Source organism: Podarcis erhardii (assembly GCF_964252035.2).
Source record: "Podarcis erhardii genome assembly, chromosome: 8".
In the NCBI taxonomy this organism is placed as follows: Eukaryota; Metazoa; Chordata; class Lepidosauria; order Squamata; family Lacertidae; genus Podarcis; species Podarcis erhardii.
The window spans coordinates 830,475-856,496 of record NC_138499.1 but is presented as its reverse complement, the minus strand read 5'-3'; the positions used below and the strand labels follow the sequence as shown (position 1 = coordinate 856,496).

The 26,022-nt window shown below is 47.9% G+C and overlaps 2 protein-coding genes across 6 annotated transcripts in view; one reads left to right on the top strand and one right to left on the bottom strand.

Annotated features, from left to right (window-relative positions):
• MROH1 (maestro heat like repeat family member 1) overlaps positions 1-7,308 on the bottom strand; it is a 56,958-nt gene extending 49,650 nt beyond the window's left edge. For 3 of the 5 annotated variants that reach the window (XM_081873950.1, XM_081873956.1, XM_081873955.1), the window contains exon 1: positions 7,173-7,308. The gene's annotated coding sequence lies outside the window, so the exon portion shown is untranslated. Of the gene's footprint in view, positions 1-6,137; positions 6,160-7,172 lie in introns of those variants that run through there. The other 2 variants (XM_081873954.1, XM_081873953.1) reach the window with 2 other exon arrangements.
• A 98-nt stretch (positions 7,309-7,406) lies between these two features.
• LOC309348742 (testis-specific serine/threonine-protein kinase 5-like) lies at positions 7,407-24,764 on the top strand. The gene is made up of 8 exons (XM_081874442.1): positions 7,407-7,884; positions 9,019-9,126; positions 16,552-16,754; positions 19,189-19,244; positions 20,549-20,681; positions 21,030-21,145; positions 23,181-23,363; positions 24,131-24,764. Exons 1-8 carry the CDS (start codon positions 7,681-7,683, stop codon positions 24,607-24,609), a joined length of 1,482 nt encoding a protein of 493 aa, XP_081730568.1. The 5' UTR covers positions 7,407-7,680; the 3' UTR covers positions 24,610-24,764.
• Positions 24,765-26,022: the final 1,258 nt, after the last annotated feature.

The following is a 26,022-nucleotide window of genomic DNA, read 5'->3' as shown; positions in this document are numbered from 1 at the left end:
TCTTTCATTCACTTGTTTCATTGACTTCCTCACACCTCCCTTTTTGTATTCCACTTCAATTAACTGTTTCAGCAATTCCTTTCCATCTTCATCTATTTTCTGTCCTGTAATTAATCTTAACATATTCTAACCTTGTTTTTTCCCTTTAATACATTTACAATCTATCTGTACCTAGTTCCTTATAACATTTCTGCCAAAGCCATATAACTTCATTCCACCATTTTTCTATAGCTCATTAATTTTATTATATATATATATATAAATAGGTACCACTCCGGCGGGAAGGTAAACGGCGTTTCCGTGCGCTGCTCTGGTTCCCCAGAAGCGGCTTAGTCCTGCTGGCCACATGACCCGGAAGCTGTACGCCGGCTCCCTCGGCCAGTAAAGCGAGATGAGCGCCACAACCCCAGAGTCGTTTGCGACTGGATTTAACTGTCAGGGGTCCCTTATTATTATTATTAGCCAGGCTGGGCCTCGAAGCTGCACGCAAAAAAGCTTAAAAAGTGACAGTCACAAAAAATTCCTCAAGCCCTGAATCGAGTTCAAGCCCCATCAAGGCGCTTCTGGTTCCCACTTGGACTCCAGAGAGACTTTGGCGCTGGTGCTCCTCAGGCAAGCCAGTGCCAGGGGAGGGGAGGCCAGAGTCTCCTTCCTCCTCCCCCCCCCCCAGAAGGGGCAGGGAAAGCAGTGGTGGCTGGGCTGCCCTGTCCCCATTTCCCAGAGGGAAGCCTCTCCAGGGGGCAGAGCCTTCCATGGCGGTGGCCTTCCACTCCCCGCGTACATCGCACCCCGAGAGAACGCAACAAAGTCACGTGTCCCCAAGGACACGTGGTTTTTGTTGTTGTTTTTAAATCTTTATTACTTTTCAAACTTACGGCAGACAAGAAAAAAGAACAAAATAAAAAACAATACAATAAACAATACAAAACACAACCTTAACACTAAATTAAACAAAACAAAGCAACAACAAAACAAAGCAAAAACATATAGCATACCATTTCATTAGTCTATCTTTCATTTTTTTTTTTAAATAATATTTTTATTAGGTTTATAAAGTACAGAAAAAAGAAATAAAGACATAGAAAGAAAAATACAATAGAGAGATTACAAATTTCCATAATCCTTTTTTCCATCTATTGGACTTCCCCACATCCTCCAAACCCTGCATTCTCTGTAATACAAAATATCAGCAATTTGTTAACTTATTTCCAGACTTATTGTATCTTTCATTTTATCATGTTTCCTAATTTCAAAGCTGTTGTAATCCAAATCTTATATGTTTTAACTTAAACATAATAAAGTTATTTCATTATTCCACCTTTAACTTCTTGTACCTTAATTTCCATTTCATTAGTTTACCAATGCTGAAGCAAGAATTTCTGAAAAGAGCATTTTTTAACATTCATACAACTTGTAATGTTTTTTCAAATAGTCCTTGAATTTTTTCCAATCCTCCTCGATTGTTTCTTCTCCCAAGTCTCGGATTCTGCCAGTCATTTCAGCCAGTTCCATATAGTCCATCAACTGCGTCTGCCATTCCTCCAGCGTGGGTAAATCTTGTGTCTTCCAACACTTTGCAATAAGAATTCTTGCTGCTGTTGTAGCATACATAAAAAAGGTTCTATCCTTCTTTAGCACATTCTGGTCCACAATGCCCAGAAGAAAGGCCTCCGGTTTCTTAGGTAAGGTATATCTAAGTACCTTTTTTAGTTCATTATGAATCATCTCCCAAAAGGCCTTCACTTTCGGGCAAGTCCACCAGAGGTGAAAGAATGTCCCTTCCGCCTCTTTACATTTCCAACATTTGTTATCAGACAGGTGATATATCTTAGCAAGTTACAGATAGGTAGCCGTGTTGGTCTGCCATGGTCAAAACAAAATAAAAAAATTCCTTCCAGTAGCACCTTAAAGACCAACTGAGTTAGTTCTAGGTATGAGCTTTCGTGTGCATGCACACTTCTTCAGATACTTCTTCAGATACTTCTTCAGATACTTCTTCAGATACACTTCTTCAGATACTTCTTCAGATATCTGAAGAAGTGTGCATGCACATGAAAGCTCATACCTAGAACTAACTCAGTTGGTCTTTAAGGTGCTACTGGAAGGAATTTTTTTATATCTTAGCAAGTTTGACTGGGGTCATGTACCACCGGTATATCATTTTCATAATATTTTCCTTCAAGGCACTACATGCCGTAAATTTCATTCCGGTGTTCCATAACCTTTCCCAGTCTTCAAACATAATGTTGTGCCCCAAGTCCTGTGCCCATTTTATCATGGCGGATTTGACTGTCTCGTCCTGTGTATTCCATTTAAGCAGCAAATTATACATTCTCGAAAGTAATTTATTTTTTGGCTCTAACAGTTCTGTCTCTAGTTTCGATTTTTCCACCTGGAATCCAACCTTTTTATCCACTTTAAAAACCTCCTGCATTAGTCTATCTTTCATTCCCTTATTTCATCGACTTCCTCTCACCTCCCTTTTCGTATTCCACAAGTCTGTTACTTGTTTCAGCAAATCCTTTCCATCTTTCTCTATTTTTATCATTATGAATGTCTTAACATATTTTTAACCTTATTTTCCATTAATACTAAAGTACTTATTTATACTTAACTCCTTATAGCATTTCTGCTAAAGCCATAAAGTTTCATTCCAACAATTTTCAAACACTCATTAATTTTACAATATTTCTATGTACAAACTTTAGACTTTCCCAATCTTCTACCACCATCTCTTCTCACTGGTCTCGGATTCTGCCAATCATTTCCGTCCATTCTATATAGTTCATCAACCTGGAGATCTTCTGTCCGAGGCTCTTAAATCTTTTCCAAGTCCCTTCTGCAATTCTTCTTCATATTCTTTGATGCTGAAAATGCTGAAGAGCAAGCCTCGGGGAGGCCCCAACCCAGCCATGCCCCCATTCCCTCTCGACAGGCCAGCCAACTCTCCACAGCTAGAACCAAGGTCCATACAATGTCTCGAGTCATGTTTCAAGACTCCTCCAGATCCAAAGACCCCCACAACTCCAATCACCTCCTGACCCAGATTCAGAACCCAAAGGTCAATAAATCCCTGCATGAAAGAGTCTATCCAACCTTCCTTCTCCAGTCCAGGCAGGGCTCCAATCTTCGAATTCTGACTTTTTCTATATTCATTCATAAGAGGCCTCCACTTGTAGTCCTCAATTTGCCTCTGAAAGGCTGGGGCTTCCACTTGTATTACTTTAGGTTCAACAACCACAACTTTCTCCTTCTTCTCCCCAGTTTGTCCTGTCAAAGTAGTTTCCTGTATCAGATCCTGAACAATTTCTGTATTAATGGTCACTTTTTGTCCCAAATTTATCACTTTTTGTTCCAAGTTCTCAAGTTTGGAATTCATAACATCCGTCTTTTTGTGAAGCTGTTCCAGTGAGTAGCTTATCTTACATAAAACAGTCACTAAAGCTCCTTCTGTCAACATTCTTAAAGTCCAAGGTCAATCTATGATTCTCACAGCTCTTATCTTGCAGCTGGAAAAAGCCCACTCTTGTAACAGTTTCAAAAGCTCCCTCTAGAGGGAAACAGTCTCCACTTGTATCAATCCTTTCATGCGCATTTTAAAATATAAAGTTAGTTTCAATTTTCAATTACTTTTCCTCCTTTTTGAACGCAGAAGAGGAAAATGGAAACAATATATTTCTCTTATTTAGCCATCTGTCAACATGCTATCCGTTCACAGTCAATTAACAGTTTTAACTGATGGAGATTTAATCCTTTACAAAATACTTTCCAAGGCTTTAACTTGCAACGTCTTTGCTTCAATCTATTTACAAAAGAGGAAGGCGGACTTCCTGTTTAAAACCTTCCGGCTTCGATGCCAAATTAATGAATTTAAAGATCCAATTTTCCGTTCTACTCACGGGTAGTTGTTTAAAGTCAAATTGTCCACAGGAAAAAGTCAGCGCTCTCCGGCAACAGCGATGCGGCTTCACTCCGTGAAAGAAGCAGTTGATTCAAAGCACCGTGCCGCTCACCTCACTTCGCTCCGGATCCCCAAATCAGGGTTTCCCCGCGAGTAGAGGAGGCGCAAAAGGTGCCAGCCGAATCCCAAGTTCACAAGCTTCTCCCGCCTGTGATTTCAACCGGTCTCCGCCTTCGCCGTGGCGGTCAGACCCTAATTTCCACGGAGCAAATTCCTCCCGATCGGAGGAACTCCGCCATTGCCTGGAGGCGCCAACCCGGAAGTCCCTGCCAAGGACACGTGTTAAGGTCTTAAAAAAGGGGGGGGTCACGACGCTCTTTTGCTGATGCTTCAAAGATGTGGTAGGTTCCCCCCCAAAGGCGCCCTCCTCCTCCATGGTCTCCCCAGAAAGACGGAGGCCAAGGACAGGGTCCCCTTTAGTCCAGGGGGCACTTCTAGGCCCCAGACGGACCAGCTTGGCTGCTCACTGATGTCCCCTCTCAGCAGAGATGGAGCCAGCAGCACAGGGGTTGGCACTGGGCAGCCCTCGTAAAGATGGGAATTCTCACAAAAAGGACAACATCCCTGGGCTGATGCACAAACTTTGCCTGGCAAAGGCACCGCGAAAATAAAATCATTGCCTTAGTGCTACAGTAGGGAGTAACAGCTCACAGATCCACTGCCCATATTTTTGAACATTTTACTCTCTCATGATTCAGCACATGCTTGCAAAATCCAGTACGCTCCAGTCTTGGGTACAGTTCAGAACCCAGAACAGTACGTTCAGCATCTCTGGAATAAGTTAAAACTATACACCGTCATCCTACCATTCAGTCCGACCATAAAATAAAGTCATTCTGCCATTCCGGAAGAACCACATTGCACACATCGCTAGGAAATACATTTCAGCCTCCCCCCACAAATCCTCCGGCTTTTTCCTTTTTTGCAAAGGAAAATTAACGAACGAATGAATGCTTTGATTCCTCCACACAGCCACTTCAGAAAGGTTCCCTTCCTCATCTCCACACGCCACAGAAGTTACTTAGGAAACATGCTTAAAATCACGTTCAGCTGCCATTGCACTTGAAGGTGGCTAAAGAGTGGCAAAGAGGTGAACGTCCCCTGTGCTGTTTAACAAATAAGAACATTGTTTAAGAATAATAGGGTTGGCACTCGGTGACAGAGGATTTGTCTTGGATGCAGAAGGTGCCACATTCACTCCCTGGCATCCACACTTTCAATAAATAAAAGCCAAGAAGACAGTTGCAGTTCAGGGAGTGCAGGCAGCCCCATGTTCACTCCCCAGTGGCATCTCCCCTGGACCAGAAATGCTGGAGAGCCACTGCTGCAAGTCAGTATAGAATATAATACTGAGCTGGATCAGGGACGTGGGTGGCGCTGTGGGTTAAACCACAGAGCCTAGGACTTGCCGATCAGAAGGTCAGCAGTTCAAATCCCCGCGATGGGGTGAGCTCCCGCTGCTCAGTCCCTGCTCCTGCCAACCTAGCAGTTCGAAAGCACGTCAAAGAGCAAGTAGATAAATAGGTACCACTCCGGCGGGAAGGTAAACGGTGTTTCCGTGCGCTGCTCTGGTTTGCCAGAAGCAGCTTAGTCATGCTGGCCACATGACCTGACAGCTGTACGCCGGCTCCCTCGGCCAATAAAGCGAGATGAGCGCCGCAACCCCAGAGTCATCCGCAACTGGACCTAATGGTCAGGGGTCCCTTTACCTTATTGAGCTGGATCACAGACCCAGCAAGGTCTGACTGGTTACAGAGCAGCTTCTTCTGTTCCCAAGACCCCTCCTCAATCAGACCCAAGGCTCATTGGGTTCGGCCTCCTGTTCCCTGCAGTGGGCAAGTAGGTGCCCCAGAAAGCCCACAGGCAAAATTCCGCTTGTAATACAGTAAGAGACTATATAAGTTTAAAAAGAAGCAATAAAAAAGAATTGGAAATCCATTTGAAGGTTTAAAGCAGACATGCTGCAGGCCATGTGAATTACTGTGATCTGTGGACCACTTTTCTTTTTGTGGTGTCCGTATTCTGAGCCTGCCCTTCCCCAACCCCACAGCCAACAAGCACTGGCAGGTCAGATCCTAGCAGGGATCTCTCCAATATATTTGATCCATCTTGTCACTGGGTCCTCGGTGCTGCCCGAGGTTATTATCTGACACAAAGATCAAACACTGGTTCTTACTTGGGATTTCTGCCTGAAGCAAAAGCGTGCAACTGTTTTTCACCAACCTCTAAGCCAGAGGGAGCTTCAGCTGAGGGCACCAGCTTCCAGGAGGAGATGATGGCATCAGCACACAGGTTCTACTGGGATGCCCACTGAATCTGCCAGGTAGTAAGTGCCGGTTGCCGTCCTTGAGCCGTGTTCAGAGTCTGTTATCTCCACAAGCCAAGTTTCTGTCGAGAGGCATCTTCCAGCCCCAGAGAAGAGGGGGGGGGGGCTTACCTTGCCAAGGGAAGGTGGGACCCGATCAGAGCTATTAGATCGGGACCTCAGATCTATTGCTAACTCGCCCACAGCAAGAGGAGTCTTGCCTTCCTTCTTGACCCCCAGTTTTCGTTCCTGCAGGGAGGGTTTGGCTGTCCTGCCTCCCTCGCCGCTGCAGGAGCAAGAGAGGAAGGAGGAGAAATATATTCAGTGCTGCAAGATTGCTGTGGACCTGCCTCTGCCCAGGAGCGCTCCCAGAGAAGAGGCCGGGAAGGACCTCTGTGCCACCTGCTGGAGCGGCTTGGAAATGATTCCACTGATCCTCACGGCTCCTCGCTTCGCGACAGAATCTATATTCTGTCGTAGCACAAGGCTGCGACTGTATAGAGACATGTTTTGGCTGCCAAAGTCACAGAAGCTGGGGAGGCTTGGCACCTGCTGTGAATGCGTCAGTTTTGCTTGCTGCTCCAGGGTGGTGTGAGAGCTGGACTGAGAATATAGGGAGCTGCCTCAGGCCCTTGGTTCATTGACGCCAGTATTGCTTACACTGACCGGCAACAACTCTCCGGGGTTTTAGGCAGGATTCTTTACCAGGCCTCCCTAGAAAGGCCAGGAGCCGAGACGGAGACCTTCCACATGCCAAGCAGGCCCTCCGTCACTGAACTGTGGCCACAGGAATCGGGAGACCCGAGTTCAAATCCTCTGTCAGTCACCAGGCTCACTGGGCCACTCACTGCCAACCGTCCTTTCTTGGCAGTAACAATAACTCAAGCCAAACGACCCACAACTCACCTGGCTTCTGCGATTGCCCACCTGAGAAGCAGCCCTGCGTGTTGTGAAGCGGTGATGGGCTTGCCGCTGCCTGTGCCCTTTGCGGCTGCTGCCTGTGGGGACACCGGTGGGAGTGACGCAGGGCAGCGCCTGCCCCCCTCCCCGAGGCCGCAGGTTCTAAAACTGCTTGTTACGCCTTGGTTCTAGAACTCTGCCTCTGGAACGCTTGTTCCGCCCCCGTCACTGTGGAAACTTCTGCATCTGAATAGCAACAAGGACTCTCTGGTCTTGCCCTTCCCTGTGCTCAGCCAGTGGCAGCCCAACCACTCAAAAGATGCGAAGGGGGCCGTGCTAAGAGCGAGAGAGAGGCCACCATTGGGGTGCTTTCCCTGCCTTGTAGAGCGGATGTGTTTATCTGGACTCTGGTTCCTCTGGAGTTTCCTGCCCGCCTGGGTGCAGCCCCTGCCCCTTGGCCTGTCGCAAGAGAGGGTCCTCCTTGCCGCCCTCTCCAGAGAGAGACCCGCGGGCCATGAAGAGCTTCTCTAAGCGCGAGGCGGACAGGAGGACGTTCCTGGAACAGGTTCGGGAAAGCAAGGAAAATGGCTACCTCCTCTCTTCCAAGAAGATAGGCTCGGGAGCCTTCTCCAAAGTCTACCTGGGCTATGCCACCCAAGAGAAAATGATGCAGAACTACAAGCTGGCCTCAGACCTCAGAAGCAAGCGCCACTCCATGGTGGGCACAAGAGCAGGGCTGGCAGGGAGGGAGGGTGGGGGCACCAGGAAAGAGTCTTGCCCAGCAGAAAACTCGCCACGGCTTGGCTGGCTCCCCTTCCTCCCAAGAAGCCTCTTTCGGGCTCTGTGGTGGAGCTGCCCACTCCGCTTGCCACAGTTCCTACAGCATACATTGGCCTGCTGGGTCCGGCCAAAAGAGGCCTGTCCAGCCCACCCCCCTCTTCTCACAGGGGCCAACCAAGGTGACCATTATGGGAAACCCACAAGCCCCTTCTGAGCACAGCAGCAGCACACACCAGGCTTGTGCTCTCCAGCGACTGGCATTCAGGGGCACAATAACTGCCTCCTGCAGTGGACGTAGAACCTAGATACCATGAGTTGGTAGCTCCGGCCCATCCAGAACCAATTGGACTGCTGGGTCCAAAAGTGATGCCCAGGAGCGGCACCATGAACGGGCTCTGGCAGGATTCTGGGCACCAGCCACTGCCCAAGGATGTTAGCTGTGGTCGCTGACCCTGGGTCAAGTCCATGCCCTTGGGCAGCCCACAAGCAAGCGATTAAGTCAAAAGACACCTGGAAACAGTCACCTTTTCCCCAGCATATCTTCGTTCCTTCCTTCCTTTGCCCTGACCTGACCAAATTGTTGTGTGTGCAGCTCTCATTGTGTGTTGGGTCTCTATGCTTTGTGGCAACATTCTCCCCTTTCCCCCATACAAACACCTCCACACCCCAGACTGAAGGCAACTGTGCAAGGGCGGGCGTCTGGATGCTTTGCTGCCTGCCTGCCCTCACCCCAAGACAGGGCATCTTGGTGCAGTGAATGCCAGGCCAGCCTGGGAGGACGGCTCACCCGTAGGGAGATTTCCCCACAGGGAGAATGGCGTGTTGTGAATGGAGTCCAGCCAGGAAGATCTGCTTCCTGGATTAAGAAGTTTGGGACAGAGCTGCTCCCTAGAGATGGCCTTGCACAGCAGATCCTCACCTGCCCACAGACACCAGTGGGCTTCCATTGTGTTGGGTTGGTGCAGGAAGCGGCCCCCACCAGGAAGTTGCCCTTGCAGGCGAAGGCAGAATGGCTCAACTCACACACACTTCCTTGAGCTCCACATTCAAACTCTGCTTTCTCTTCTCCCAGGTTGCTATAAAGATCATCTCAACGGCAGAAGCACCTGTAGAATATACCAAAAAGTTCCTCCCAAGAGAAATCTACTCCCTCAATGTTACCTACAAGCATCTTAATGTGGTGAGTCTGTGGGCGGCCTGCTCTGGGCCATTTGTGCTTTGGACAGGAAGTTTCACGAGTTCCACCTGCTGACCTCACACCCCCGCCCCCCCCAATGTCAGGTGTGAAGGACAAGCTGTAATTGAGACACAGGCTTTGCAGACCCAGAAGTAATGGATGAGGCACACAGACCCTACTGGCAGGGGGCACAGAGTTGGCAGGAGCCAGGCTGGCTTGAGCAAAAAGGGGTTAAAAGGCAAGTTGCCTCCAGAGCCCAGACTAGAAGTCACAGCAACAAGCTGGGCATGTTGGGAAAGTGAGAAAAGAGAGGCTGACCCTTCAAAGCCCAGCCCCAAGACGGAAATCCTTTATTTCCCAGGAACATTTATAGAATTGCAGCCTTAAATAGTGAGCGAACACCCTGTGGCTGACTTCTTATGCAGTAGAAGCTGGGAGGACATTCTCACAAATTTGACCCCCAAAACTCAACATGAGACTTTGGATTTTGTTCCCCACCCTGATTATGCTCAGAGGACACTGGTTGGTGTGGAGCAGCCCTCACTCACCTCAAGCTAGCTCCCTTTGAGCATCCCAGAGTCTGCACCTGTATGGCTGCTCTTTGCAACAACATCCAAGACCACAGGGGGGCTGACCCTTCCAGGTTTGTGTGTGTCATTCATGTGGCACATCTTGCATTGCGTGCCTTGCACTCAGGCAGTCAAATGTGCCGCAGTTCCAAAGGATAATGGAAGTATCCAAACAGTTCCACTAGCATAAGCACTTTTTCAAAAAAAATATTGGGTTTTTCACTAATTTATACAAAATGTATAAATTGGTGAAAAAAACAATAAAACATTATTATTTTAAAGTGATTATGCTAGTGGAACTGTTTGGATACCCCCATTATCCTTTGGAACTTAACCATTTCAAACATTAAAATACAAGGGACTTCCGGTCGGCGCCAGCGTTTGATGGCGGTCCTAGCCTCGAGCTCCGAGGCAGGACTGCTCCGTAAGTTCGGGTCTTACCCGCTACGGCAAGCGGGGGACCCCTAAAATCACAGGCGCTGAAGCCTGTGAGCAAGGAGATTCGGTGGGCACCTTTGCGCCCCCCCGGCATCGTGAAAGAGCCTTTTTAAAGGCTCCGGAGCGGCATCGGGGTGAGCGCGGTGCTGAGGATCGCTACCCAGCTTACGGAGTGAAGCCGCGTCGCCATTAACGGAGAGCGCCGATTCCTTTCTGAAACTAAAGATTGGCAACAACAATACCCGTGAGTAAGAACGCAAAATTAAAAACGGGACTTAAAAATCTAGAAGATTTGGCTGAAAACGGGAAGGCAAAAATTAAGGAAGTCAGCCTCCCGGATCTGCATGATTAACGGAGCAATGAAAGACTGAGCTGTGATTAAACGGACTTTCCTTTTAACTCTTATTAAACCAGACATCGAAAGGATCTCCCCCCTGTAGTGCAGGAGAAGGGGGGGAGGAAACAGAATTAATTTAACCTGCAAAAGAAAGGGATAAGGAATAAAAAACCTCTGCTGCTGACACTTCTGGTCAGGCTGCCGGAGCAGCGATCGCCTGAAAAAGGAACTGTCAAGTGAGCTGTCAAAAGACAGTGGCTACAAAATAAGACTTATTTGAAACATATTAACGGGACTTTGGTGGATTACAATTTTAACAGTAAAGTGCTACAAATTAAAGACTCTTAGTGGGACTTTTGCCTTTGGACTTTCTGTTTCTTTGTTGTGGGTGCCTTTGGATGGTTACAATTGCCTCCTCTAGAGGGCTTCAGTTGTATTACGGTGTATCCAGCGGGATTTTCCACTTGCAACTTTCCTGTGTGAATGACCTTGAGTTATGAGCAACCCGCCAGAAGAAATTTCAACAAGAAGTAAAACAAAGCAGGCTCAAAAACAAGCTCAAAAAAGAGGCTCTTTATCAGGAGCAGCAGCTGCACAAGAAAAAATAACAGCAGCATCAATGGAGTCAATGACACAGGCTCTGCTCAAAATAAATCAGTCATTAGAAGTACTCACCAAGCAATCTGCAGAACTTACTAAACAGTCTACAGAGAACTCTAAGAAACTGACGGAGCTGACAACAAGACTAGACCTGAACACAACAACAATCTCATCTAATACAGATTCTATAAACCGTTTGGTTCAAGAGTCTACGGAAACAAGGAGAATAGCTGAGAGTGCTAGGTCTACTGCCGAAGAAACCAAAGGAAAGTTTGCGCCTATTGCAAAAAAAGTACATGAACATGATACAGCATTAGCCCTACTAGAACTGGAAAGGAAAAGCAAGAACCTGAAATTAAGACTGGTTCCAGAAGAGGAAGAGGACAAGCTTGGGGAATTCCTCACAGATAAATTTCAAGATTTTTGGAATGATGAGTTAGATGGAGAAGAAGATGAATTTGTGATAACCTCAGCCTTTCGGATTGGCAGGAAGCAAGGGAAGAAGCCAAGAGACTGTTTAATTACCTTGGGATCAAAGGAACAAAGAGACAAAATACTGAACCTACATTTCCAGAAGGCCTTGGTCATTAAAAATTCTCAGATCCAGATTTTCAAGGATATTCCTAAATACTTTTTGGAGGTTAGATCTCAATTTAAAGAATTAGTTGATCTACTTAAACAGAATAATATCCTATTCAGGTGGGAATTTCCACAAGGGTTGTCCTTTAACTTTAAAGGGAAGAAAATTAAAATAAAAACAAACCAGGATAAAGAACTCTTTTTGGAAAGAAATCAAGAGGATCTTCAGAAAGGAACTGTTAGTGAGGGGGAAGTACCGGACATTTCAAATCTATCATTTGGACTGAACCGAGCACCGACCGAGGAGGAACAACAACTTGGTGCAGTCGGTGGAAGAGCTACCCAGTAACAAAAATGTCTCTGCAACTCTTCAGCTGGAATTGTAATGGTTTGAACCACCCTCGAAAAAGGGGTCAAGTATTCCATCTATTAAAGAAGGAACATCTAGATGTAATCTGTCTACAAGAAACTCACATTGCCAGGACACATAGAAAACTTTTAACAAATAAGAGATTAGGACAAGAATTTATTTCATCAGATAGAGTTAAGAAAAGAGGAGTTGTGATCTATGTCAAGGAAAAATTTGAACCAAAACTGATCTTTAAGGATGACCAAGGAAGATACCTGGCAGTGGAAATTCAAATTCATGGAGAAAAGATTTTGATTGTTGGAGTATATGCACCAAATGAGGGGAAGGCTGAATTCTTCAAGAAGTTGCATGAGACTTTAATGGACTTTTTGGACTTTAAAATTATAATGATGGGTGATATGAATGGAGTTGTCTCCACAAACATGGACAAGGCCCAAAGACAAATAATATCTAATGATGGAAGACTACCAAAGACATTCTTTGAACTGACTGACACTATGGACCTGATTGACATTTGGAGAACTAGGAACCCTCTGGAAAGGGAGGGGACCTTCTTCTCTGAAGCAAAAATGACATGGACTAGAATTGATCAAATATGGACTTCTAGTAATCTGGCATCAAAAGTTAAAAAAATAGAAATCTGCCCAAAGACCTGTTCTGACCACAATGCTGTCAAGATGGAAATGAAACTGACAACAGCTGGAACCTTTAGATGGAGAATGAATGACACTCTCTTTGGAGATGAAGAAATTTGTAAAAAGGCTCAAAAGACACTTAAAGACTACTTCGAGATTAACCTGAGATCAGACACTGAAAAAAGAGTTATTTGGGATGCAAGTAAAGCCGTGATGCGTGGCTTCCTAATACAACAGAATTCAATAAAGAGGAAAAAACAGAATGAGAAGAAAGAGAAAATTTGGAATCTAATAAAAGAAGGGGAGAAGAAATTGAGATCTAAGCCTAAATCTCAAGAGATATTAAGAGAAATAAAATTCTATCAAACACAATATATGGAATTGATGAATCAGGAAATAGAATGGAAAATTAAACAAATGAGACAAAAGACTTTTGAGTCCGCAGATAAATGTGGGAAGCTACTGTCTTGGCAATTGAAAAAGAGGCAAAAATTGAATACAGTGACATCACTCGAAGTAGATGGGAAGTCTATTAATAAACCAAATGAGATAAGTAATTGTTTTCAAAGTTTCTTCAAGAAATTATACAAACAAGGGCCAAAAAACGAACAGGAGATAGAAGAATTTATTGGAAAATACGGCTTACCAAAAATCTCTGAAAATAATAGAAGGAGTTTAAATGAGAAAATTACAGATCAAGAAATAGAGAGCGCCATTCAGGATATGCAGCTGGGAAAATCACCAGGACCAGATGGACTAACTGCGAGATACTATAAAGCACTGAAGGATTGGTTAATACAACCATTGAAAGAAGTTTGCAATCAAATTTTGGAAGGGAAAAAGGCTCCCGAATCGTGGAAGGAAGCATTCATCTCACTTATACCGAAGACAGAAACTGAGAAACATCAAGTTAAGAATTACCGCCCTATATCACTCTTGAATGTGGATTATAAAATTTTTGCAGACATTTTAGCAAAAAGATTCAAAAAAGTTTTGTTAGAGGAGATTCACAGGGACCAAACTGGCTTTCTACCAGGCAGGCAATTGTCAGACAATGTGAGGAATATTATAGACATTTTAGAACTTCTGGAAACTGACATAAATAGAAAAGCTGTTTTGATTTTTGTGGATGCAGAGAAAGCCTTTGACAACATTTGTTGGAGCTTTATGAAGAGGAATCTCCAAGGGATGGGGGTAGGCAAAAACTTTGAAAATGGTATAAGTGCAATTTACTCTGAGCAAAAGGCCAAACTAATTGTAAATGGTATGGTTATGGACGAAATTCCAATAGAGAAAGGGACACGACAGGGATGCCCAATTTCCCCTCTATTGTTTATATCGGTACTGGAGGTTTTCCTAAATATGATTAGAAGAGACCAGCTGGTTAAAGGTATACAGGTCGGAACTAAACATTATAAGTTAAGAGCATTTGCAGATGATCTAGTCTTGACATTACAACAGCCAGAAACCAGTACAAAAAGAGTTTTGGAACTTATTGAAATATTTGGTCAGGTAGCAGGTTTTAAATTAAACAAACATAAGACAAAGGTGTTGGAAAAAAATCTCACGGTGGGGGAAAAAGATAGTTTTCAAAGAGAAACTGGTTTGGAAATTACTAAAAAGGTAAAATATCTGGGGGTGAATTTAACATCTAAGAATGTGAACCTATTTAAAGACAATTATGAGAAATGCTGGGCCGAAGTGAAGAAAGATTTCGATATATGGTCAAGATTGAGACTTTCCTTGTTAGGCCGAATTGCTGTTATCAAGATGAATGTATTGCCGAGATTGTTGTTTCTGTTCCAGACATTGCAAATTTTAGATAAGATGGACTGTTTCAAGAAGTGGCAGAAAGATATATCTAAATTTGTCTGGCAGGGCAAAAAACCCAGAATAAAATTTAAGATTTTGACTGATGCAAAGGATAGAGGGGGCTTTGCCCTGCCGGACTTAAAACTTTATTATGAAGCAGCGGCTTTTTGCTGGCTGAAACCATGGCTACTTCTTGAGAATACAGACATTCTGGACCTGGAAGGTTATGATAATAGTTTTGGTTGGCATGCATATTTATGGTATGACAAGGTAAAGGTACATAGAAATTTTAAAAACCATATTGTTAGGAAAGCATTGTATAATGTATGGAATCGATATAAAGATTTGCTTGAAAGTAAAACCCCCAGGTGGTTGTCACCAATGGAAGCCAAGGCGGTAAAAAGACTGAACATGGATACAGAGTGGCCAAAATATTGTGAAATTATAGAATATGATGGTGAAAAGTTGAAACTACAGAGTTTTGAGAAATTGAAACCTAAAGTTCGAGATTGGTTACATTATTTCCAGATCAATGAAACTTTTAAGCAGGACAGAAAACTAGGATTTCAGAAGGAGAGGTCAAAGTTAGAAACAGAATTGCTAGAACCCAATACCAAGAATTTGTCTAGAATGTATAATCTGCTGCTAAAATGGAATACACAGGATGAAACGGTTAAATCAGCTATGATTAAGTGGGCACAGGATATTGGTCATGATATTATGTTTGCTGACTGGGAGCAGTTATGGACCACAGGTATTAAATTTACGGCATGCAGTGCCCTGAAAGAGAACATAATGAAAATGATCTATAGGTGGTACATGACTCCAGTCAAGCTTGCAAAGATATATCATTTGCCCAATAACAATTGTTGGAAGTGCAATGAATGTGAAGGAACTTTTTATCACCTTTGGTGGACCTGCCCAAAGATTAAGGCCTACTGGGAAATGATCTATAATGAAATTAAGAAAATCCTTAAGTGGACATTTGTAAAGAAACCGGAGGCCTTTCTCCTGGGCATGGTCGGCCAATTGGTACCAAAGAAAGATAGGACCTTTTTTATGTATGCAACAACAGCAGCAAGAATCCTTTTGGCGAAGTATTGGAAGACTAAAGAATTACCTACTCTGGAAGAATGGCAGACCAAGGTGACTGAATTTATGGGATTGGCAGAGATGACCGGCAGAATTCGTGACCAGAAGAAAGAGACAGTGGAGGAGGACTGGAAAAAATTTAAAATCTATCTTAAAAATTGTTGTAAAATTTCGGAATGTTAAGATGTCAAGGGATTGGATACAAAGAATTACAGCTATAAATTGAAATTTATAAAATAGAATTTTTTTAAAGAGAATTAAATATAAAAATGGGATGAAGAATTGCTAAAAATTTTTAAAATATGGATGCAGGGAAGGGGAGGTTTGGGGAAGTCGTGTTATGTTTATTTGTTTTTTGTTTATGTTGTAAAACCAATAAAAATTATTTAAAAAAAAAAAAAAACAAACATTAAAATACAAGGTTCTTTTGAACCTTCCGATCTCCCTCCACCCCTGGGTTCCATGTTCAAGATCAGCTTTGCTGCATCTTTTACCCTTATCCATATATTAAATATCCATAATTATCATTTAAAAATTCCCATTACCAGTGTCATTACATGCCTACCAATAATTTTAACTGTTTACAGTGATCTTCTAAATAAGTTTAAAATGTACTCCAGTCTTTTAAAAAATACTTGATCTTCCTGGTTTTGGATCTTCCCCGTCAGTTTCGCCATCTCTGCATAGTCCAGCAGTTTCATCTGCCGTTCTTCTTTGGTTGGTACTTCTCCTTCCTTCCTGGCATAAGCACTTTTGTCTGCTCAGCAGAACTTTTGCTCCTCTCCCACTGACCCTACACAGGTCGGGGTTCTTTCCCCAACATTCTGGGGCACAGGCGAGCAGAGGAAAGGAAGGCAAAGCTCCGTTGCAGAGGCAAAAGTCCTTGCGCTTGTGGAACTGCTTAGCTCAGTGGATGCCAAGCTCTTTTGGGCCCCCCATCCTCCGGGGCAGTCCATCTGGGTCCCCTTGTGACGAGGGCGGGCCGCTCCCCTGCAGATCCAGCTCTACGAGATGTACCGGAACAGTAAGCGCACCTACCTGGTCCTGGAACTGGCCTCCCGGGGAGACCTCCTGGAGCACATCAACGCCACATCGGACAGGAGGGAGCTTCCTGGCCTGGAGGAAGAGGAGGCACGAAGGCTTTTCCGGCAGATTGTCAGTGCCGTGGCGCACTGCCACAATGTCGGCATCGTCCACAGGTGACAGAAATGGCTGGCGGGGGGGGGGAGGGGAATAGCCGGGAGGCGGTGGCACGGAAGAGTCACTTCTGGGGCCTGGAAGACCTCCAGGGTCACCCCCCAGATTCCCTCTCAGGAAGAGGAAGGCAGCACCCAGGGGTCCAGCCCCAGAGAAAAGGGCTGCCTTGCTGTCTTTCTGGGCCGCGGTGGGAAATGATTTTTAGGCTAAGAGTTTGTTTTCTTAAAATATACATCACTTCCCACCAAAAAGCAACTCACAATCCAAGGACAGCAATAAAACTGCATCACAACATTCCCAAAAGCTCTGCTGTAGCAGCAGCAGCAGGATCAGACCAAATGTGGGAGGGAGGGGGTCATGTGGTTCAGCCTCCTGTTCCACACCTCCCCTTGTTCTGCTGTAAGACACCCAGAGGGGCTGGGATAAATACCCAGAGGGGCAGGGTATAAATAAATTATTATTATTATTATTATTATTATTATTATTATTATTATTATTATGGCTGGTGACTGTGAGATGCCCCAAAGGGAAGCCTGGAAGCAGGACCTGAGCGAACAGGCTTAATAAATAATACTAATACTAATACTAATACTAATAATAATAATAATAATAATAATTTATTTATACCCTGTCCATCTGTCTGGGTTTCCCCAGCCACTCTGGACGGCTTCCAACACAATATTAAAACACAGTAATGCATCAAACATTAAAAGCTTCCCTAAACAGGGCTGCTTTCAGATGTCCTCTAAATGTCATATAGTTGTTCTTCTCTTTGACATCTGGTGGGAGGGCGTTCCACAGGGCGGTTGCCACTACCAAGAAGGCCCTCTCTGCCTGGTTCCCTGTAACCTGGCTTCTCGCAGTGAGGGAACCGCCAGAAGGCGCTTGGTGCTGGACCTCAGTGTCCAGGCAGAACGATGGGGGTGGAGATGCTCTGGGTTTGAGTGTTTGGCCTGGCACCAGAGTTATGACAAGTTTAGTGCACCGGAAAGGTCTCCCTGGGGAGAGCATCCACAGGCCCCATTCCCAGCTGGGAACCCTCAATGGGGGGGTAGGGGGAGAGGCGGAAGCGATAGGTGGGGCTAGGAGAGAAAATGAGCAAGAGCAGAGACAAAATTGGGCTGAGCCATGGGCAGGACTCAGGACTCCAGGGGACATTCTGACCGTTTCAAAACCAGGTGTTTCTACCAGTTCCCACATCTTTCTATCCATTGTCCAGGCAGGCAAGAGGCACTGTCTCAGCTGAAGGACATATTCCAGCCAGGCAAGTATAGGCCATGGATCAAGATGGGTGAGCAGAGCAGTCCGAGGAGAAAACATGGCTCAGAGTCCCAAGAGGCTTGGTACTTGAAAGGCTGGCTGCATTTTTAAAAAAGTTTTGCAAAACTATGATGATATATGCATACTGCTTGTCCTTCAAGAACAGATGAAATATAAGAGGGCAAAAGTCCAAGAAGTGATGAAGCAAAAATATGCACAATAGACTTAACATAAGGAACACTAATTATCTAGCTGAAATGGTAAAGATAATAGTTTGCCCAGCTTCCTATAACTTTCATTTATTGAATTTATGGGTGAAATCCCAATTAATTGTGTTGTAAGACATTTCTGCAGTAGTAATTAATAAAGTTTTATAGCATTGGAAATGGAAAAAAATATATATGAAAGGCTGGCTGTATTTGGTCCTCAGTCCTGAGGCGCCTCACCCCTAACTTGCCGTCTTTCACAAAAAGGGCCCAGAACACACAAATATCGCTTTGAATTCGACTTCCTAGTTCTGCCTTCATACTCACCAGTTTTGGACTGATACACAGATTGTTTAATAACCCAAAAGGGCACTGCAGGTCTGCACACTTTGCAGGATACGACTCATTCCTTTGAGTGTTTTCAAGTTGGCCTTCATTCTGACAGCACTGAAGGGCCAGGATGACTCTGGGCGAAACAGTCGTAGACAGCCATGCAAACACAGCTCGTTGCCCGAGATGGGCTCTACCATTTTATATTATTCTCTTTTAGCTTTTCTGCCTGTGGCAGAAGATTGCAAGGCAGGCAGGCAATGTCTGCTGCATGTTTCAGAGTGATCTTGTGTGCAGGCCTGAGCATGGGAGCTTCCTCAAGCATCTCTGGTCCCCTCTGGCTGATGGGCTGCTTCGCCTTCTGCCACAGCAGACCCAGATTGTTGCAAAAAGCCCCAAACAGCAGCTGAAAATAAATAAGCAACCTTAGGGGAAACATGCAGATTGTTTGGATCCTTTGTAGCAGGTCTGTTTCCAGGCTCTTCCTAGCACTTACTAATGAGTCTGCAAACCTCAGTGCACATTCTTGTTCTTTCCTACATCTGCACATCTGCATGCTCTCATGGTGCACCTGGGTAAGTAGAGAGAGTGAAGATCTGTAGCCGATTCAAGCTCCTTTTGCTGCTTTTTGTTCCCTCAGAGACTTGAAATGTGAAAACATTTTACTGGATGAACGTGGCTTCATTAAGCTGACTGGTGAGTTTCCTTGCCTGGGGACGGAGAGAGCAGCCTCCCATCAGCCAACATCATTTGTTTATGTCAAGTGAGCACTGGGTTCAAAATACAGCAGCCAGTAACCCAGATAAGGGAGCCATGGCCAGAGGACCTCAGGGCATTCACTCAGCCAAATAAGAGCATGTTCTAAGGACATCAAATTAGGCTTCACCTTCTACATAAAACAGCCATTTCCCTCCTTTCAGCACCGCGATATGAGGTCTCGCCACCCGCCAACCCACCCCAATTTTAATGTTTTCAGAAATTCAGCTGGGACACACTAATTCCCGTTGTGAGAGGTATATAGAGAATTTATGACCCCAAAGCATTTCTGTATCTCTGTCAAGGGAAATTGGACGGATAAAATCTGCTCGGCAAAGTTGCATCCTCCAGTCGCCTTAAGTGAATTAAAATGGAAGGATTTATTGGTCCTTATTGGCAGAGGCTGTGGAAACGTCACTCCCAGAAACAGAAGCTTCTTAGCTTTTATCAGCTGTGGCCGAGCCTCCCTTTCATTGCTCCCACTGCCCTACCCAATTCCCAAAAGCAATAATGACCAGCTGGGAAACTTGGGCATGGATGAAGTGGTTGAGGGATGCAGCCCCTAAAACAGCCATTATTTTGCTTTCTTACTTGTTTATTGGTTTGTTTGTTTGTTTGTTTGTTTGTCTGTCTGTCTGTTTCCTGCCTTTTTCTCTGACAGCTTACAGATAAAAACAAGAAAACCTGCTGAAAACCTGGAAAAACCAATAATAAACAAACAATAAGCCATTGACAGAATTAAAACTACAGTGGTACCTCGGGTTACAGATGCTTCAGGTTACAGACGCTTCAGGCTACAGACTCTGCTCACCCAGAAATAGTACCCCAGGTTAAGAACTTTGCTTCAGGATGAGAACAGAAATCATGCTCTGGTGGCAGAAGGAGGCCCCATTAGCTAAAGTGGTGCTTCAGGTTAAGAACAGTTTCAGGTTAAGAACGGACCTCTGGAACGAATTAAGTATGTAACCAGAGGTACCACTGTATATTCATATATAAAACCGGTTTAAAACATGCCACTAAGTACAATGAAAACAGCTCTTGGATTAAAAGCAGTCCATTCCCCAAAGTCGGTTGGAACAAGGAAGTTTTCACCTTCTGGCGGAAGGACAGAAAGGAGGGAGCCCCTCCCCAGCTGGTGCCTTCCAGGTGTTGGCAGCCCAAAATGCCCAGAGAGCCCGAGGCTGGCAAAGGCTCTTCTAAGCTGCCAGATGGAGAGCTGGTCTTCTTCTCTGCCCCCACTGCAGATTTTGGGTTTGCCAATCGCTATTCCCTGAAGAATTCCCTAATGAACACCTTTTGTGGCTCCGTGGCCTACACTGCCCCTGAAATCCTCATGAGCAAGAAGTACAATGGGGAGCTGGCTGACCTATGGAGCCTGTGAGTACAATTTGGGGGCAGAACTGCTGGAGCATGTGGGGGGGGGCACCAGGGTCATGCCAGGGATGGGGCCTGGGCAGGCACAGGCAACAAGCCAAAAGGGCTGCGTGTCTCATTGGTTAGAGAGCATCTGCTCTGCAGGCAGAAGGTAGGTCTGGAAATATCCTGTAAGGAACCCTGGGGAGCCCTTGAGGCAGCCAGGGCAGGCCATACTGGGCTAGAAGACCACTTTGGCCTGGCAGGCAAGACCTACAATGGATGCTCTGGCCCAGAGAGGAAGCCTCTTGCCCTGGGCCAGCCAGCGCTTGGGCTGGTGGTGACCCCTCTCTGAACTCCTCCTTCCCGCAGTGGGGTGATCCTCTACGCCATGGTGACAGGGAAGCTCCCCTTCAAGGAGCGCCAGCCACACAAGATGATCCACGTGATCAAGCAGGGACTGGCTTTCCGACAGCCCATCTCACCAGGTAACGGCGTGGCAACACACAGCTCTGCTGCAGGGGCCCGGGGGCGGGGAGGGAGGCTCAGATGGGCCCACATCTGCCACCCCAGCACCCAAGGAGAGGGGGAGATGGGCGCGCCTTCTTGAAACCACTAGGAGGACATTTTAAAAATGCCATTAGAGTTGCATTTCCTTACAGCTCTAGAGCCCCAAGGCTGTTCTGCAATCTCCAGGTGCTTTGCAGAATCTCCTGTGCCGCACTTGCAGAATTCAGTGATCAGGAGGAACAGCAGAACCTGGGAGCCACCCTCAGCCAGTGCCAGGGAAGAGGATGCAGCCGCCGCAGACACATTTGCCTGGAGCTGCCCCTTCCCACTGGCACCATCACCTCAAAGCAAATTCTTGCTGGAGCTAGAGTCAAGTCAAAGCAGGCAGTGCCCAAAGCCGTGGCTCTCGCCCCAGGGCTTCACTCCTCCTTCCTCTGGTGCAGGGGTAGGCAAACTAAGGCCTGGGGGCTGGATCTGGCCCTATTGCTTTCTAAATCTGGCCAAAGGGCAGTCTGGGAATCAGCGAGTAGAATGTGCCCTTTTATTTAAAATGCATCTCTGGGTTATTTGTGGGGCATAGGAATTCATTCCCCCCCACAAGGTCTGAGGGACAGTGGACCAGCCCCCTGCTGAAAAAGTGTGCTGACCCCTGCTCTGGTGCCTCAAGTTCACCCAGTGCTTCTGGCCTGGCCCTGCTCTTGTTGTTTAGTCGTTTAGTGGTGTCCGCCTCTTTGTGACCCCCTGGACCAGAGCATGCCAGGCACTCCTGTCTTCCACTGCCTCCCGCAGTTTGGTCAAACTCATGCTGGTAGCTTCGAGAACACTGTTCCACCATCTTGTCCTCTGTTGTCCCCTTCTCCTTGTGCCCTCCATCTTTCCCAGCATCAGGGTCTTTTCCAGGGAGTCTTCTCTTCTCATGAGGGGGCCAAAGTCTTGGAGCCTCAGCTTCAGGATCTGTCCTTCCAGTGAGCACTCAGGGCTGATTTCCTTCAGAATGGATACGTTTGATCTTCTTGCAGTCCATGGGACTCTCAAGAGTCTCCTCCAGCACCAGAATTCAAAAGCATCCATTCTTCGGCGATCAGCCTTCTTTATGGTCCAGCTCTCACTTCCATACATCACTACTGGGAAAACCATAGCTTTTACTATACAGACCTTTGTTGACAAGGTGATGTCTCTGCTTTTTAAGATGCTGTCTAGGCTTGCCATCGCCTTTCTCCCAAGGAGCAGGCGTCTTTTAATTTCATGACTGCTGTCACCATCTGCAGTGATCATGGAGCCCAAGAAAGTAAAATCTCTCACTGCCTCCACTTCTTCCCCTTCTATTTGCCAGGAGGTGATGGCACCGGTGGCCATGATCTTTGTTGTTTTGATGTTGAGCTTCAGACCATATTTTGCGCTCTCCTCTTTCACCCTCATTAAAAGGTTCTTTAAGTCCTCCTCACTTTCTGCCAAAAGTCACATGGTCATTCACATTGCATCCCAGTGCTGTGAGCCCGACCCACGCATCAAGCTTGCTGGCATCTGTGGTTCCTTTACAGCATTTTCAATGGAGGCATCTGGTCACCAGGCTCTACAATTACCTGCTCTGGGGGCATGTGATTAGTTCTGTGCCCTGTGCCAGCCCCCCTGCCCAGAGCTACATGGCAGGCTGAGCCCCAAAGCCTGGCAGGGTGTCCCAGAGGCAAAATGAACCCCACTGGAGGATGCCAGGGAAGGGGTGCGGCCACAACCCTTACCCTGTGCCAGAGGGCGCAAGGACAAGATGCAAGCCAGCCAGCCAGCCGTACTTGAGACTCTGCAAGGGAAATGGAGGCCGATCTCCTGGCCCAGGTGCGGCTGTGCTGGCTCCCTGAGCCCTCTGCCCTCCTCCCCCAGAAGCCCCACCAGTTGCTTCATGCAGCTGGCACAGCCCTGGGATGAAGGCCCCACTGCTACAACCCCCCCCCCTTTTCATCAGAGCCCCCAGGTGGCGGCGGCTGTGGGTCTCACCAGCTCTTCTCCCTGCTGCAGAATGTCAGAACCTGATTGAGGGCTTGCTCCAGCTGAAGCCAGCTGCCCGCCTGGGCCTGCAGCAAGTGGCCACGCACCGATGGATGCTGCCTGCCACATCGGCCATCTTCCACCGAGTGATGAGCTCCATGGGGGTCCACCCGGAGTGCAACCTAAGCCCAGAGAAGTCCCAAGCGGCACAAGGTAAGCGGCCTGGACCCCCAGCTGCCCCCCTGAGAGCAACACCCCCACCCCCTGCAGATAAGGACAGGCAGGACAGACCCACACGCCATCACCCAGGGAAGCAGGGATCCACCCTGCAAGCGCAGCGCAGCCTCTGCCTCTTTGGGTAACAGGGAACCCCGTTCAGGAAGGTACAACAGACCAGGACTCTGTTTGTCCAGAGCTGCCCTGTCCTGGGCACCGTTTCTGGGTCAGAAGCTCTGCCCCTGCCCCCTGTAGGCAGCCACCTCCAGGAAGACCAGATCCCTTGGGTGGCAGCCAGGCCAGAGCGTGGCAGGTGAAGGAACAGTGGCAGCTCTTCGTAGCCCTGGGGCATAATGGGGGTTCTCCTGCCATCCTGCTCCTTAGGCTGGGCTGAGCTGACAGGGAAAAGAAATACCTGGGGGCTGCAAGTGGGGGGGGGAGTGGGGAGGTGACAAGGCTCAGAGGTATCGGGGTGACTTGGGAAGGCTCCTTCTGAGCCAGTGTCATAGCGTGGGTTGCTGGCACCCGGGGTGTCCAAGTGTTCTGCCTGATATGCCCCCTCAGAAATGTGTGCCTACCCCCCCACCCCCCCGTTCTGACCCCCTTCGCCTGCAGCTGGGCTCCTCCCAGAAGTAGGAGTCCTTGCAGAGCCCCTGGCGCCCACCTCGTCGGGCAGAAAGGGTGATGCAGCCCCTGTCCCTCCGCTCACGCCACCCTCCACGCTGCCCCTCTGCTAACCGGCTCCCCTCGCCCCCTTTTTGCAGCGGAGTCCCTGGGTGCCACGTCGCAGCTGCCGGACCTGGAGAGCTCGGCCAAGGCATCGGAGGGTGCTAAGGAGGGCCAGGTGCGTCCCACGCCGCGTGCCGCCTCGGCCACGGGCGCCTTCCCGGTGCGGGCGGCCAAGGTGGCAGCCGAGAAGAAGAGCAGCCCCGACGGGGCGGCCGGCGCGGCCAACTGCATCCTCCAGCTGCCGTCGCCGCGCAAGACGGAGCGCCCTCCACGCCTCTCGCTCTACCGGCCCAGCCTGCTCAGCAGCCTGCAGCCCTTCCACCACCTGCCCAACTTCCGAAAGCCCGGCTCGGGCTTCTCCACCAGCGCCTATGTGAGCAGCAAGCGGCTGGCCGACAAGGTGCCGGCGCGGGCGGCGGCGCTGGGCACAGGCGGCGGTAGCAGTGGCGCGGGCGGCTCGGCCAGCCTCTCCAAGCAAGTGCACTCCCTGTACACCATGACGCCTTGCCCGTGAGACGCCGCTGCGCAAGCCCCTGCGCAAACTGCAGCCGCCCGCCCGTCTGTGCGACCGTCCAGTGGAGCCGGTGCCTCCCCTTGGCCGCGCCCTGGACGGGGACACAGCGCCCAAGGACCGGATGCAGTGAGCACTATTAAAGATTATTCAGAGTCCCTCCGCGCTGCTGCCTGCTCGTGTGTGCCCGCGCGGCACCAACCGGCAGCCGACCTGGGACTGAGGAGGCGCCGCCGCGGAGCCTGCGCACTCCTTGCTCGACCGACTGCGCATCTGCTGTTTTCTCTATATACAACAGTGTATCCTGGCTTGGCGTGGCTCTTCTTGCCGTGTGTGTGCGCGCGCAGAGGGGCAGAGGGGCAGGGGCACCCCCCAAGGCGCCTCGCGGGAGGAAACTGGCCCCCACTCCCCCCAAAAATGGAACCCGTTGCTCGCAGGTGCCTCTGCATTCATGCCCGGAGCAGCTCCCCAGTTTCCCCAGGGCAGCCCATTCCCACGTGGAGGTTGCTTGCGGGGCATTCCGAATCCTGCCCCCGACACCCCCTCGAAAAGGCCAGTGTTGCTTCCTGTCTCCTTGGCATCAGGAGCTGCTGCTGAACCAGCCCCACAACGCAGCCCAGGGGGGCTGGTCCCTGTTCAGGGCAGGTTTTGTTTTTTCCAGAAAGGAGATCTCCTGTCCCTCGTCCCCGGCCCCTCCTTCCCAGGGATCCCTGTCGGCTTTTCAAAAACTTCCCACTCGCTTGTCTGGCTCAGAGCTTCTTGCAGTTGATTCAGCCTCTTCTAAATCCACATCTTCAAATAAACGCAGCACAGACCCAGCGGAGACTGAGCTCTGCAGTCCGTTCAAGCACCTGGTCCCAATCCACCTTTTAGGGAATCCACCTACTGTATTTTTCGCTCTATAAGACGCACCTAGTTTTTGGAAGAGGAAAACAAGAAGAAGAAAAATCCTAAATCCCAGAAGCCAGGACAGCAAGGGGATCGCTGTGCTGTGATCCCGTTGGCTGTCCTGGCTTCTGGCTTAGCCGCGCGCAGCCTCTCCCCAGCAGGGGATGAAGGCTCCCCGGGCAAGGGGAAAGCCCCAACACACACTCCATGCGGCTCTTTAAAGGGAGTGCTGAGCAGAGCCTCCTGCCTGCATTTGCTCCATAAGACACACACACAAACATTTCCCCTTACTTTTTAGGAGGGAAAAAGTGTGTCTTATAGAGTGAAAAATACGGTATTTCAGACCCTGGAAGGGGCAGAGAAAAGAAAGGCAGCCAGCAGCTTCAGAGGCCAGTGTTGCCAGGACCAAGGCTGGCCAGGAAAGAGTTAATTGCTCCTTCTGTTGAATCCCATAAGACCACCACACCTCCCTGTGGAGCCGCTTAAGGGATGCCCTCATTTGCACCCACGCAATACATGTCTCCCCTG

Bases quoted from the DNA above. Each gene is read 5' to 3' on its own strand.
- LOC309348742 (XM_081874442.1), top strand. From the start codon at position 7,681: ATGAAGAGCTTCTCTAAGCGCGAGGCGGACAGGAGGACGTTCCTGGAA. The intron at 7,885-9,018 runs GTGGGCACAAGA...CTCTTCTCCCAG, and splicing joins GAAGCAAGCGCCACTCCATG to GTTGCTATAAAGATCATCTC. The intron at 21,146-23,180 runs GTAACGGCGTGG...TCCCTGCTGCAG, and splicing joins CCGACAGCCCATCTCACCAG to AATGTCAGAACCTGATTGAG.